The sequence below is a fragment of the Cyprinus carpio genome, chromosome A9 (genome assembly GCF_018340385.1).
Source record: "Cyprinus carpio isolate SPL01 chromosome A9, ASM1834038v1, whole genome shotgun sequence".
Taxonomy (NCBI): Eukaryota; Metazoa; Chordata; class Actinopteri; order Cypriniformes; family Cyprinidae; genus Cyprinus; species Cyprinus carpio.
The window spans coordinates 28088965-28105343 of NC_056580.1; the positions used below are offsets into that span (position 1 = coordinate 28088965).

The following is a 16379-nucleotide window of genomic DNA, read 5'->3' on the forward strand; positions in this document are numbered from 1 at the left end:
AAATATAGATATGCTGGAAGCTGCAGTGTCCCTCTCATAAGGAAATGACGAATAAAAACACATCGGCGAGGGAGAATTTACACACAGACTAATCCGGTTTTGTTCAAAATAAAAATCACGCCACATAAAAAAGAAGCGCGCGACTGAAACAAGACGGACAATATACTCGTTTGCACTGTAAAGCATTGAACCTGAGAAGTCTTAAACAAAGCAAAAAACATGAGCATAAACCATCAAAAATCCATTTTAACTCCAAAAAACCCCTTTCACTCCAAAAAACTCGACCTTTAAAAAACAATTAACTCAACCCCGCGTCCAAAAATACAGCTATACACAAAGCACCTTATCTAACGATTCTCAAAAGCCTGAGCGCAAGAGCGACGTTCTCATGATGTTCGAACGATTCTTAAAACTGATCCTGAGCGCAAATAAAGAGCGACGTTATGGTGAGGGTGGGGCTACCCGGGGTGCCTTCTTAAAACAAATCACGTATGTTGTTCCAAAAAGGTCTGTCTCCATCAACGGCACACACATACACGCTAAAGACGCTTCCGAGGGATCACTTAACCAACAAAAACTCAATTCTGTCATCATTTCTTCACCCTCATGTTGTTCCAAACACGTGTGACTTTCTCGAATGGAACACAGATGTCATTTTATACTTTTATGATGATTTTTTTGGTAATTTGGGAGGTTGCATGTAAAAATAAAAAAGTCAAACAGGTTTGGAACGACATGAATGTTAGTCGTTTTTATTTTTTTGGTAAACAATCCTTTAACTCTTAAGGGACACTGCATCTCCAGAACATCATCACTACTGCGCAAAAGATTGGAAAAATTTAGTTTTTTTTTTTTTTTTTAAATGTTTTTGAAAGAAGTCTCTAATGCTCACATAGGCTATTTTATTTGATCACAAGTACACTAAAAAATGTGAAATATTATTACAATTTAAAAAAACTATTTTCTATGTGAATATTTGCTAAAATGTAATTTATTTCTGTGATGCGCAGCTGTATTTTCAGCATCATTACTCCAGTCTTCAGTGTCACATGATCTTCAGAAATCATTCTAATATGATGATTTACCGCTTAATAAACATTTCTGATTATTATCAATGTTGAAAACCGTTGCGATGCTTTATACTTTATATTTTAAACCAAAACTATAAAAAAAAAAAAAAAAAAAACTCAAAACTCATAAACAGCAAGCAAGCATTAAATTAATCAATTCATAAAAGAAACATTAAAATATTTTAAAAAAACATAAAAATACAAAAAAATAACTTAAATGCTGTTCTTTTAAATTTTCTATTCATCAAAGAATCGTGAAAATAGTTTCAGTTTACATAAAAATACCAGACAATATGGTTTCCAAAATTGATGGTAATAACAACCATTATTAATAATTGAGCACTAATAATAATTAAGCAGCAAATCATCATATTAGAATAATTTCTTGAATAACAAATTCAGAAAAAATCATCAAAACACAACAGCAAAAAACAACAATAAAACACACATTAACACACAAAAAAAAAAAAAAAAAATATTTTAAACTATAACAAAATAAAACTCAACTTACTCTTATTTTATTATAAAAACATAAACCCAGACTAGAAAAACAAAATTATACTCAAAAAAAAAAAATATCAATCAAACCAAACCCATGCAATGCAAATGCGAACGCGTCAGACTAGAACACGTCACACTTTCACTGCTCTCCTCAAACACAGTCCTGAGATGAGAAAAAAGCTGCTCCGCTTCAGTCCAAACACTGATGTGATCGTTAAAGACTAGAGCGGTTGTTCTTTGACTTCCTGTTCGTCCGCAGAGGTGAGCAGCAGCAGCAGCAATCTGATTGGCTGATCAAATGCCGACCAAGCAGGCATGCTGGGATATCTCCACACATCCAGGAAGTCAACAAGGGCAAAAGAAGGACATCGTTCCTGCTGGTGCTCAAACTGAAGTGATCCTGAAGGGCGTCGTTTCTGTAAACGCAGGAAGTAGCACGTCGCCGAGGCTCATCTGTGTCTGTGGATCCTCAAGCTACGCACTTAACACTTTCGCTCTCGTACCTACAGACATCTTTACAGTACACACATCCTTCCAGACTTCAGTCACCTTCTAACTGCTTGAACACTTCAGCGCTAATACTCCGAGTAAGTCTGAGTTCCTGATTTCGTTTTGCGTTTCCTCCGGCTCGTAATAAAATAAGTTATGCGTGTTTCTCTAGCTACGTTATCATCATTCAGAGGAATCTGCCTGAGATGCTCAGAGAGAGAGAGAGAGAGAGAGGTGCATTATGGGAAGGGCTGATGAGACGGGTCATTATTGCCGTGTTTCCTCCGAAGGCTGGCGCTCACCAGGATGAAGGTGCGCAGGGCTGTTTGTTCCTGATGGTTGCGTCGGAACATTCTGCATCCGACGTGTCGCCGTCGGAATCTCCGAAATGCAGCGGATTCTGAGAGAGATGAACATGTTTAATTTAATCACACTGAGGGATTCAGACGATTCGCTCTAATAATCTCTCTTCGGTATAATGTCCTCTGATCGGATTATCAAATTGTCAATGGTTCAATCACGAATCACTAGATTCAATCCTTAAAATAATCACTGAAAAAAATCACTGAAATATAAAAATACTAAAATGATTTATTTGAAGTAGCCCTTGAGACTGAATTATAATAAGTGAATCTTTCACTGAATTAACAACACATCCGCATGTTCACAGTTCTCTAATAACAGCTAAAGGTCACATGACGTAGGGAACAAAGTTTGTTTTTATTTTACAATTATTTATTTTATTTGAGTATAATTTATTTGAGATAAAATATATCTTTTTAGTAAGTGTTTTTTTTTTTTTTACATTAAAATCATTTATTTTATTAAAATATTTCACGTTTTTAGTAATTGTTTTATTCTGACATGAATATTATGTAGTTATTTTATTTTTATTTCAAATAAAAAAGACAATATATTTTGTTTCTCATTTTAAAATGATTTTATTTAAAATATGTTTTGGTTCTAATTTATTTAAAAAAAATATAAAACATTTTTAGGAAGTGTTTTATTTCAATTTTATTATACAATTATTTTATTTTAATTCTAAAAGTCTAAAATAATAATAAAAAACCTAAAAATTAAACTAATACTATAATTTTTATTATAAAAAAAATTACAAATTAAAAAAAACAATACATATTTATTTAAATATAAATGCATATTCTAGTTTTATTTTGTTTTTATTTTATTTATATTATCCCTATTATTTCATATTTTTTGTAATTGTTTATGTACTTATAATTGTTTAAGTAGCTGTTTTGTTTATTTTATTTAGTCAAATATTAAATATCTTTAATTTTATAATTCTGTTTTTATTTTTAAAATTATGTATTTATTTACATTTAAATGCATATTTTAGTTTTATTTTGTTTTATTTTATTTTATATTATCCCTATTATTTCATATTTTTAGTAGTTGTTTATGTACTTATAATTGTTTTAAAAAAGTATAATTTTATTTAGTCAAATATTAAATATTTTTAATTTTATTACATACTACTTATTGTTTATATTTAAAAAACATATATATATACAACATAATAAATACATACAAAAAAAAAAAAAAAATACATAATATTTTAGCAAATGTTTTTTGTTCTTATTTTTAAAATTATTTATTTTATTTAAAATGATTCCAAAAATTCCATATTTTTAAATTAATTCTTTTATTTTGTGTGCTTATTTTAAATTATGCATTTCTATATATTTAAGTGTTTTATTTTTAATTGTTTTTTGTTTTAAAATTATTTATTTTGTTTTGATTGTCTTTATTTTTTAATTATGCATTGATTTCAGATTATTAGCTTTTCATAACCTCATGAATCCCCTGCAGTCCCTGATTTAAATGAAGTGTCTGAAGGAAGCAGTTCACGTAAATGAGTTAGCATGAAATAGGAGAGCAAAGCTCAGTGTTTACCTCGTAGCTGTGCTCATCAGCACACAGCTTGCCCAGAGAGATCTGGGTCTTGACCCGGCGGACGGCGCACTCTTTATCGGACAGACCGTCGGACTGCGTGGAGATGTCGATGGGGATCTCAGGCGTGTGGGACAGGAGCTCGTCCAGATGCTCCTCCTGACTAGCGCTGAGCTGCTCCAGCGGGCCGCTGTGCGAGTGATCGCTGGTGTTTCCCTCCTCGCCGTCAGACACCGACAGGTTCTCCGAGCTGAAGGTGGAGTACGACTTAAAGCTGTTCATACAGCGATTAGGCCTGGAAACACACCAGGAGGAAAAATAGTTCAAACCAAAGTATTTTGTTGTCTTTGGCTAATGGCTACAGAAAAATACAGGTTTACAGATTACATAATTTGTAAAAAAATACATTCACTACCAATCTATAGCTTGCTTGGTTTTTAATGGTTAAGCTTTTAATGTTCACATGACATGTTTTTTTCTTTCTAAATAATTAATTTTATTATTGATATTTATTATTATAATTATTAATTGACATTAAAAAAAAAAAAAGTGAAAGTGACGTGACATTCAGCCAAGTATGGTGACCCATACTCAGAATTCGTGCTCTGCATTTAACCCATCCAAAGTGCAAACACACAGAGCAGTGAACACACACACACACACACTGTGAACACAACACCCGGAGCATTGGGCAGCCATTTTATGGTGCTGGGTCGCCCGGGGAGCAGTTGGGGGTTCGATGCCCGTTGCTCAAGGGCACCTCAGTCGTGGTATTGAAGGTGGAAAAAGAACTGTACATGCACTCCCCCCACCCACAATTCCTGCCGGCCCGAGACTCGAACTCACAACCCTTCGATTGGGAGTCCGACTCTCTAACCATTAGGCCACGACTTCCCACTTTTAAAAACATTACTTATTGTTTTTAATTTTAAATGTTAAATTTTTATGCTTCTTTAATTATTAATTGACATTACTTATTGTTTTTAATTTTAAATGTTACATTTTTATGCTTTTTTTCAAAACTTATTTTATTATTTCAATTCCTATTATTTTTTCTTTCATTAATTTTTAATTATTTGTTTTTCATTTTAAAATTATTTTATTATTTTTAATAACTGCTTAATATTGATGTTATTTTTAATAATTTATTTATTTATTTAAATACATTTAATTCATGTTTAATTAAGGTTTTTATTTTATATATATATATAATATATATCTATATATTATATATAGTATATTTATAAGTATATATATATATATATATATATATATATATATATATCTATGATATGATTTTTTTTTTTTTTTTAAATATATATTTTCTGCTCACCAAGGCTGCCTTTATTTGCATTTATTTATTTTAAATATTATTACAATTTAAATAACTATTTACTATGTTAATACATTTTAAAATGTAATTTATTCCTGTGATGCAAAACTGAATTTTCAGCATCATTAAAGATTGCATGACTCATTCAGGGCTTCTGGAGAATCATGACAGAAAATCAGAGATTAAATACAATAAGAGAGAAGATGAACTGAAGCAGACTCACCGCTGTTTGCGTGGAAACTCCACTTCACTGTCAACCTCTCCTTCCTCCTCCTCAGAAGACTCGTCTCTCCCCTGACACACACACACACATACAAATAAAACACCTGTATACAAATAAAAAAACCATAATCAAATAAAACACAAAAAAAACAAAAAACAAAAAATACACAATATAACAAAAATTAAAAAAAAATTAATACTTTTATTCATCAAGGATGCATTAATTAGATCAAAAGTGGCAGTAAAGACATCTATAATGTTACAAAAAAATTCTATTTCAAATAAATGCTGTTCTTTTGTACTTCCTCTTCATTAAAGAATCCTGAAAAATTAATTTTAATAACTTCAATTAATTTTAATTCATTACTAGGTTTTCAATTTTGAAAAAAATAATTACTCATCTTAATTTTAACTTATTTTTGATATAACCGTTATTATTAATATGATTTATTGTTTAAATTCATTATTAATTTGTTTTAATTGTTAGCCTTTCATCAACTCACAAACCCCCTGCAGTTCCCTCATGACCCCCCGGGGGGCCGCAAACCTCAATCTGGGAACCCATGGCTTAAAGTATTAAATACAGTACATTATGATATAAACACCACAAACAGCACATATTATTTATTTTTCAACAATTACATGTATATATATATATATATATATATATATATATATATATATATATATATATATATTTTTTTTTTTTTTTTTTTTAATAATTGTTTTTAATATTATTAAAAAAAATTATATAATTATAAAAAATTATAAAATTATATAAAATTATTTTTAATAAATTATTAATGCATTTATTTCACTTTAATTCATTTTTTAATTTTTAAGCTTTTTTTTTTGCTCACAAAGCTTGCACAATTTAAGTAAAAAATTTTAAATATTTTTACAGTTTAAAACATCTGTTTTCTATGTGAATATCTGTTAAACTGTAATTTATTTCTGTGATGCGCAGCTGTATTTTCAGCATCATTACTCCAGTCTTCAGTGTCACATGATCTTCAGAAATCATTCTAATATGCTGATTTCTGATTATTATCAATATTGAAACCAGTTGTTCTACTGTGACACATTTATTTTTCAGGATTCACAGATGAATATAAAGTTCAGAAGAACAGCATTTATTTGAAATAGAAATCTTTTATAAGTTTATAAAAGTCTTTACTGTCACTTCGGATGCATTTAATGAGTGTTATTCATCCTCACGTTTCTCAGAGGTCTGAGCGAGTGCAGCAGGCCGCTGGACGATCTCTGCTCTGGCTGCTCTCCGGTGGCTCTCTTGACGGCGGGTGGCGTCCCTTCGCTGGTGCTCAGCAGTGAGTAATGAGGGAGCTGGGGGTGACTGGGAGCGGCTGGCGTCTCCTGACAGTGCATGCAGCCGGGGAACGGATGCGCCTGGCAGCAGGGACACAGCGGCCCCGGACCGGAGCCCGCGGAGGGAGGTATGGAGGACCTGCGGTGCCGTGAATCAGCGTCTACGGTGGTGGAAATGAGGTCCGGGCTGGAGCCGGACAGTCTGCGCTGGAGGTGGTCGGTCTGTGGGCTGCGGAGGGCGGCGGCCGGGCCGAAGTAGCGCAGGTTGTTGGCGCAGGTGGCTACGGCGATTTCACGTTTCTGCACCGGTAACAGCGGGCCCTCGGGCGGAGGGTGATGATGGTGATGGTAGCTCTGCTCCTGTAGGGGCTGCTGCTCCTCCGACGGCCCTGAATTGGGTTTGAGGGCCCCTGGGAACTCACTGTGACTGCCTTTGCTGTTGGCCCTCCGGTGGCGGGGCTTACTGCGGTACCGGGCTTTCCCTAGACACTTTCGACCACCCTCACAACTCCTAACAACCCGGAAGAAGCCCGAAGATGCTCAACGCCATCAATACCACAGCAAAATATTACAAAAACAATCCGGTCTGCAGGAGATCAAGTGTGACCCGGTGTTAATGATTCGTTAATGACGGATTTCATTCCACACAGTATCGCTGACTTTAACTACAAACTGTGTTTCCATATTCATGGAAAAATATTACACAAACAAATCACACACTGACAACAAATGACATATCAAGATACTGTACAATTTTAAAACGTAATAAAAATACAATAATAAAAAGGTAAATGACACTTGGAGAACATTACATTCATCGTGCTGTTCAGTAAAACCTCAAGGATTCCCAAACTGTTTTGACAGCCGAACCCCTTTGACCTAAAATATTTACTTGAAATCCCCCCTTAGATTTTAAGCTAATTTTTCATTAATTAATCAACACATTTGCATTTATTTTATTTTAATTGGTAAAGTATTTGTATTATTAGTATTACTGATATCAATTATTCATGCATTACTTAACTCATTTTTTTAAATTATTATATTTATGATTTATGTTTTCAATAATTATTTTTTATTATTTATGTAATTTATTATTTTTATTTTAATTAATTTATACTTTATTTGCTTTTCATTTTAAAATATTTTTTATTTTTATATTATTATTATTATTATTATATTTAGTTTATTATTTATATTTGTTATTTTTAATAAACTATAAATGTATTTATTTATAATATTTTTGTTTTATAGTTTATTTGTTATTTTAATTATTTTTTTAATTACTTAAATTTTTTTAATAACTATTTTAATTATTTTTTTAATTACTTAAATTTTTTTATGATTTGCTTTTCATTTTAAAATAATTTATTTATTTTAATAACTATTTTTATTACCAAAATGTATTATTTTAAATACATTATTAAATAATTCATTTTAATAACTTCAATTAATTACTAGCTTTTAATAAAAAAAAAAAATACTAATACTTATTTTTAAAACAATTTTGCTATTATTTATTTGATTTATTATTTCAATTAATTTGTTTTAATTACTTTATTTAATTAATTGTTAGCCTTCCATCACTCTCACAAACCCCCTGCAGTTCCCTCATGAACCCCCCGGGGGCGCAAACCTCAGTTTGGGAATCCCTGACTTAAAGTATTAAACACATTATGATATGAACAGCACAAACAGCACATAAGCCCGTGTCTTCACGGATCACTCACCTCTTTGGCTGCTGTGTCCCGGGCTTATGGTTCATGCCGCTCTTCTTCTTAATGAGCTTCTCCACAGCGTTGGGCCGCACAATGGGCCGAACCAGATGGCGTTTGTACGTGCCGGGATACTTCTTCTCCACAGCCTGCTCCCTCCTGAAATAAAACACAGGAAACATTCAGATCTCACGACCAAAATGCGTGATAGTAACAGCAGTGAGATTTGACTGAATGTGGGTCAGGGGAACAGCACGAGCCTCCATCCATTCATCAAAGCAAGATTTCATTTGAGTTTGAGGCACAGACAGGGTCAGAGTTCAGACTCATTACAGCCTTCATGAGTAATTTCATGCCAATAAACAGACAAACTCAAAAGAGAGTGATGCACACAGCATAATCGGCATCAGAAAAGCATTTTCATACCATCATACTACCATAACAACTCAATGCTTGTTTTTCTTTTTTTTGCAATTCTGAGTGTACAATTCTAAAATTCACATCTAAAAATTCTAAATATAAAAATTAAAAATATTCAAAAAAAAAATAACAAAAAATTTAAAAACACACTAACTAACACAGTCTGATAACGCAAACATGATGAGGCAAGTAAACAAATATAATATTTAATATATTTTTTGTGTTTTATTTTATTTAGCGTTTTTATTTTAAAATTCTTATTATTATTTAAAAAATAATTATTTTTATTACTGATTTTTATTTTTAATTACTTTAACTGTTAATTAATTATCTTATTTTCATTGTAAATTTATCACTTTACTGTTCTTGACTTTTATTTAAATAATTATTTTTATTATTTACAATTATTTTAATTTAATTTTTTATTATTTGCTTTTCAATTTAAAATAATTTGTATTATTTTTCATTAATTATATTTATTATTGATATTTATTATTTAATAAATTGTTAATTTTTATATATATATATATATATATATAAATATATATATATATATATATATATATATATATATATTTATATAATTATTATATATAATTCATTATTTAATAACTATTTCAGTTTTAATTATTAGTGTTTCATTTTTAAATTATTAATTTTAATTGTACTTATATTTGAAATAATAATAATAATTATTATTTCTACAACTGACCAAAAAAATTATAATTTCGATTTTTTTTTAATCTCACAATTCTGCCTTTTTTTTCCGTGCAGTTGTGAGTTTATATCTTACGATTCAGACGTTTCTTCTCAGAATTGCAAGAAAAAAGTCAGGATTGGAAGATTAAAAGGTCACAACTACCTTTTTTATTTTTTTTACCCAGTTGTGCAAACAAGCTTTCATAATTTAAATTGTGCTTCTTTTTATGAAAGAAGAGAAGACCACAATGAAGAACTTACTTGAGCAGCTCTTTCTCTCGCACCTCCAGCTGCAGCATGATAGCGCTGAGCTCCATGTACAGGTTATTGGCTCGCTCCAGTTTCCTCTCGTAATGCTCTCGGATATCCAGAGCGTGTCTGAAACACACAGAGACAGTGAGATCGCACGTCACACACAGTGTCCTCCAGCTAAAGCTCTCTCTGCTGCGTGCGATTCGTCTGGTTTCACCTGAGCTCGTCTCTTCTGCGCCGAATGAGCTCCTCGTCCAGTCGATGGATGCAGGTGCCTTCGCTCTTGATCTTCTCGAAATGCTTCTTCACCTCCTCTCTCCATCCCGCCTGCCACAGACAATACTGTTATTATTCATTAAAACAGGAACACTTAAGTTTGGGGACCAATTAGCATGAATATTACTAGCATATTGGCTGTTTATTAATACTTTTAAAGCACATATTAAAGCCTTATTCTGTATGATCTTATTTTAGACCCATAATCCTAAACTTAATAACTACCTTACTAACTATTAATAAACATCAAATTGGGTATTTATTGAGGCAAAAGTCACAGTTAAAAGTTAGTTAATAGTGACAATTAGTCCCTGAACTAAAGTGTGACCAAATTATTATAAAAAAAAAAAAATTTGGTCATTGAAATAAAGCTGAAATGAATTCAAATATAAGTATTAGATAAAAACGTAAAAATTAGCAACTAGCTGAAATATAATTTTAACTAAAACTGAAATAAAAAATAAATTAAAACTAAATAGAAATATTAAAAGGCAAAAAATTATGAAAATGAGAAAATAAAATTACAATTAAAAAAATTAAACATTAAGACTAATTAAAGCTAATTGCCAAAGACAATATTAAAATCAATATCTAAAAAAAAAAAAAAAAAAAAAAAAATAATAATAAAAAAAAAGAAAAAACAAAATAAAATATAAATATTAGATGAAAAACTTAAACTTAAGAGAATAGAAATGTCAAAAACTAAACCAACTAATTGAAGTGAAATTCTAACTAAAATGACTACAGCAAAAAAACGAAACAAAATAAATTCAAGCTAAATAGAAATACTAAAAAAAAGCAAAAATGACAAATATATAAAATAAATAATAATTTTATTTTTTTAATATTACTAAAATTATAAAATAAAACTGGTCACGCACAAACAAACACATTAAGTCTATTGATGGATATCATTAAAAATTCAACAATTCATATTCCGTAATGGTTTTATTAACAACTCTTTTAGTACTTTAGATGAATCAGACCAGTAACTCGTGAGTCCGAGCCTGATTTGTGTGTCTTTTTGACAGATTCTTTACAAAGAACTGATTCAAAAGAGTCATTTGTTCATGAATCAAACTACAATTTTCACACTGCATGTTTATTGAATGCAATGTGCAATTTTATTTTAGTGATTTAGATCTTATTTACTGAACTATTAGAGAACTGAGAAACAACTGGATAAGCTCTTCATTACTGGAGGCTGTAGTGATAGCGTTGGATGATACGATAGACTCAATCAGAACAGCAGCTCAGCACTATGTAGACATCAACATTTGCTCACCTGAGATTTGAAGTAGGTCTCCTGTGGCGTCCCGAGCACATCCGCCGAGGCGATATCCAGATGGAGAAGGATCTGCCTGAAGGACGGCCGGTTTCTGGGTTTACCTTGCCTGCAGGTACAAGACCAACCAATAAAACCTCGTTTTAGAGAACTCTTAGAAATACTTGATTCTGACTGGCTAATCACAGCTTTCTGCAGTCAAAAATCTATATCTGCAACTATCTGGCGACTGCCTAGCAACCGCCCAAAACACCCTAGCAACTGCCCAGAACAACCCTTGGAACTGCCCCAAAATACCTTAGCAACCCCCAAACAACCACCCAGAACACCCATCGCAACCACATAGAAACACCTTAGCAACCCCCTAGCAACCACCCAAAACAACCCTTGCAACTGCATAGAAACACCTTAGCAACCCTCTTGCAACTGCATAGAAACACCTTAGCAGCCTCCTAGCAACCACCCAGAACACCCTAGCAACTGCCCAGAACAACCCTCAAAACTGCAATACCTTAACTAAACAATCCATCAACCACCACACAATAACACATCAACAACCTACAAAAACAACCCTTGCAACTTCCCAGAAACACCTTAGCAACCCCCTAGAAACCACTCAGAACACCCTAGCAACTGCCCAGAACAACCCTCGCAACTACATAGAAACACCCTAGCAACTGCCCAGAACAATCCTTGCAACTGCATAGAAACACTTCAGCAACCCCCTAGCAACTGCCCAGAACACCCTAGCAACTGCATAGCACACTGCCCAGAACAGAACCCACTGCCTCACAACTGCATAGAAACACCTTAGCAAACCCCCCCCCTAAGCAACCCCCAGAACAACCCTTGCAACTGCATAGAAACACCCTAGCAACTGCCCAGAACAACCCTTGCAACTGCATAGAAACACCTTAGCAACCCCCCAAACCCACCCCTGTGCACGGCATAAAAACAACCCACCAGAACCCCTCGCAAGAACACCCTAGCAACTGCCCAGAACAACCCTTGCAACTGCATAGAAACACCTTAGCAACCCCCTAGCAACTGCCCAGAACACCCTAGCAACTGCCCAGAACAACCATCACAACTGCATAGAAACACCTTAGCAACCCCCAGAACAACCCTTGCAACTGCATAGAAACACCTTAGCAACCCCCTAGCAACTGCCCAGAACAACCCTTGCAACTGCATAGAAACACTTTAGCAGCCTCCTAGCAACCACCGATAGATTGCGGCAGTCCTAATTAACACAACATGATATTTCATTTATAAATATCACGATTATCGTCAATAATTATTGTTAATTTTTAACTACTTAATAATTTCAATAAATCAGTATTTCTTGTACAGTACTCCGTTCATATGTGCAGCTTTATTCCGTAAACACTAACAGTGTTCGTCCCTAGTATAAGCACAGCACAGAGGCGTGTGCAGATGAGGAGTCTCACCAGGTCTGTTTCATGAGGATCTTGAAGCCGTCGGGACAGGTGGACGGCACAGGCAGGTGGAGGCTGTTACTCCCCACACCCCAGATGATGGCAGACGAGTCCACGTCCTTATAGGGGATCTCACCAGTCAGCAGCTCCCATAACACCACCCCGAACGACCTACAAACACACAGAAATCAGCATTCACAGCTCACACTACATACACTACTGCTCTATCATTAACATGTCTACAAGAAGCCTCTTCTGCTCACCAAGGCTGCATTTATTTGATCAAAATTACTGTAAAAATAATGAAATATTATTACAATTTAAAACAGCTGTTTTCTATGTGAATATATAGTAAAATATAATTTATTCCTGTGATCAAATCTGTATTTTCAGCATCATTTCTCCAGTCTTCAGTGTCACATGATTCTTCAGAAATCATTCTAATATGCTGATTTGCTGCTCGGGAAACATTTCTAATTATTATCGATATCACTGCATTAGCTCACACTCACCATATGTCTACTTTCTCCGACACCGGCTCATTCCGGATCACTTCGGGAGCCATCCAGGCCACCGTACCGGCAAATGACATCTTCATGCTCTTGTCACTGAGCTCTTTAGATGTTCCAAAGTCTGAGATCTTCATGTTGTCATTTTGAGTGACTAGCACACTGCAAAAAAAAAAAAAAACACTCATTCAGTGTTGCTGAACAAGACACGACACGATGCTGCCTCTTTATTTCCATATACACTGTAAGTGATTTGAGATTAGTTTTATGCATCTGATTAAGTAAGCATTTTTGTTAATTGAAATAAAGCTGGAATAAAAGAAAACATAAATATTAAGTGAAAAACCGAACCCTCGTATTGTGTCAAAAATCTGGGTACAGTTGTTGTGGGTTGACCTTTTGGATTCAATGTAATCGCTCACTAAGATGAAAATAAATAAACAAAAATAGCAAAAAATTGTTTGTAACGTGTGGGAACATTTAATAGTTCCCATACATTCCAAAAATGAGAACATGATTTTTTTTTTATCAAGTATTTTATTAACATTTAACAATTTATTAATATTTAACAATTATTTTGTAACATGTTTTAAAACCGAAGTAGTGTGGGAAAGCACTTATTCTTTGTGCTTTCCTGAAGCTTAAACAGTAGAGCACGGCGCTCGCAACGCCAGGATCACAGGTTCGATTCCCAGCTAAATTAACAGGCATGAACTAAAAATGCAACATCAATGCAGTATAATTTCTTCAGATAAAAGCATCTGTCAAATGCATAAAAGTAAATGTAAACACCCTTAGAGGGTGGTTGTAACTGACACGTAAACATAAATTAGAAATTTTGTACACACATTACACAAAACTTACTTTGGTGACTTGAGGTCTCTGTGGATGATCTTGTGGATGTGCAGGTAGTTCATGCCGCTGGCGATCCCTGAGGCCCAGTCCACCAGCAGCCGTGGCGTGATCTTACGACCGGCCCTGAGAACCTCGTACAGCTGCCCTTGAGCACAATACTCCATGATGATGCAGTAACACGGGGCCTGCGTGCAAACCCCCTTAAACACGAACAGCATGCTTTAGCTGTGTTCACTGCACTCAAAAACTCAAAACTGAGCATTCACAGCCACTATTTGGTCATGCATTGTAACCTACTTGAAGCTGATGATGTTGGGGTGCTTCAGCTTGCGCAGGTGTTTGATATCAGTCTCCTTCTGCTCTCGGACTTTCTTGATGGCGACCTCTTCGGAGCGAAACTTTCCGAGGAACACGGCACCCTGAGCTCCGCTGCCCAGCCACTGCAGCTCAGAGATCTCCTCGAACGGCACCTCCCACGTGTCTACTGACCAATCAGAACACACCATAAACACAGAGTACGACAAATCCACAGCAAACATCAGCTTAAAGGGATAGTTCGCCCAAATATGAAAATTCTGTCGTTTTGAAGAATGCTGGTAAATGAATAGTTGACGGTAGCCATTGACTTCCATTTTTCCATACTATGGAAGTCAATGGCTGCCAGCAACAATTTGGTTATCAACATTCTTCAAAATATCTTCTTTTATGTTCAGCAGAACAAAGAAACTCATACAGGTGTGGAACAACTTGAGGGTGAGTAAATGATTACAGAATTTGGATTTTCAGAACACATTTTTGCATTCCACTGCATTGCTTTTCTATGTGAACGTGCACTAGACTGACGTCTCTGACCATTGTGCTCGTGACGTGCATTATTTATAGCGCTCTGTGCATTCTAAAAATACCTCTCGAGATATTTTTTTTTCATTCCACTGCCATGCATCTTGTGTTTATGCTGTAATGGTTTTAAGGCTACAATGGTATCTGGAGCAGCGAATCAAGAACCAGTTAGATTTTTGCTATTTTGATTTTGATTTTGTGTTGACTTTGTAGACTTTGAAGTAATCAAAAATAAATCAGAATATTTTACCTAAAATGTGTAATTTATTATATTACATTACTGCCTACAATTTTTGTTAACACTTTATTTTACATCGCCCTAAAGTAAAAACAGTAAATGATACATAATTACATAATTATTATTACTTAAATACTCCTATTACTTAAATGTATAATTACTAGTGTTAGATTTTTTATAACCGATACCAATATACAGTAGACTATTTGTATGTTTATGTGTCCGATAACCGATATGAAGAAACTAAATTCATTTACTTTTACTTTTAACACAACACAACTAAAAAAAAAACAGTAAATTATACATAATTACATAATTATTATTACTTAAATACTCCTATTACTTAAATGTATAATTACTAGTGTTAGATTTTTCATAACCGATACCAATATACAGTAGACTATTTGCATGTTTATGTGTCCGATAACCGATATGAAGAACCGATATTCATTTGTTTTACTTGTTTTTTAACACATTTACTAAAGTAAAAATAGGAAATTATGGAGGGGGATAGAGAGGGATAGAGAAGCTGCAACAGCAGCACACTACAGAGGTCCAAATGTTAACAGATGGGACAGAGAACAGCCCTGTTTCTTTACTGGACAGATTGCTTGGGTCGGACTCCGAAGACATTTCCAGCCAGAATGACAGTGAGGACGAGGCAGATGACAGTCATTTGGTGAGAGAAAGGTTCTCAGGTATTTTGGGGAAGAGCCTTTACCAAAAAGTACAAATCCTTTGCAGTGGTGGAAATCAAATGAGGCAAGGTTTCCATCTCTGGCTCGTCTTGCAAAGTCTTATTTATGTGTATCTGCCACGTCAACACCTTCTGGGGGGGGGAAAGGGGGGGGGGGGGGGGGGGGGGGGGGGGGGGGGGGGGGGGGGGGGGGGGGGGGGGGGGGGGGGGGGGTGGGGGGGGGGGGGGGGGGGGGGGGGGGGGGGCAGGTACATTCTTACACCATAATACTGAACGTTGAACACCTTCTGAACGTCTCT

General features: G+C 34.3%; 1 protein-coding gene across 1 annotated transcript in view; it reads right to left on the minus strand.

Annotated features, from left to right (window-relative positions):
- Positions 1-1704: 1704 nt before the first annotated feature.
- LOC109100262 (mitogen-activated protein kinase kinase kinase 13-like) overlaps positions 1705-16379 on the minus strand; it is a 55825-nt gene continuing 41150 nt past the window's right edge. Inside the window, 12 exon segments of the mRNA XM_042764358.1 lie at positions 1705-2460; positions 3978-4269; positions 5531-5601; positions 6748-7394; positions 8557-8729; positions 9951-10067; positions 10159-10268; positions 11503-11611; positions 12954-13112; positions 13454-13612; positions 14315-14506; positions 14603-14786. Coding sequence (XP_042620292.1) covers positions 2359-2460; positions 3978-4269; positions 5531-5601; positions 6748-7394; positions 8557-8729; positions 9951-10067; positions 10159-10268; positions 11503-11611; positions 12954-13112; positions 13454-13612; positions 14315-14506; positions 14603-14786 — 2315 coding nt within the window. The 3' untranslated portion in view covers positions 1705-2358.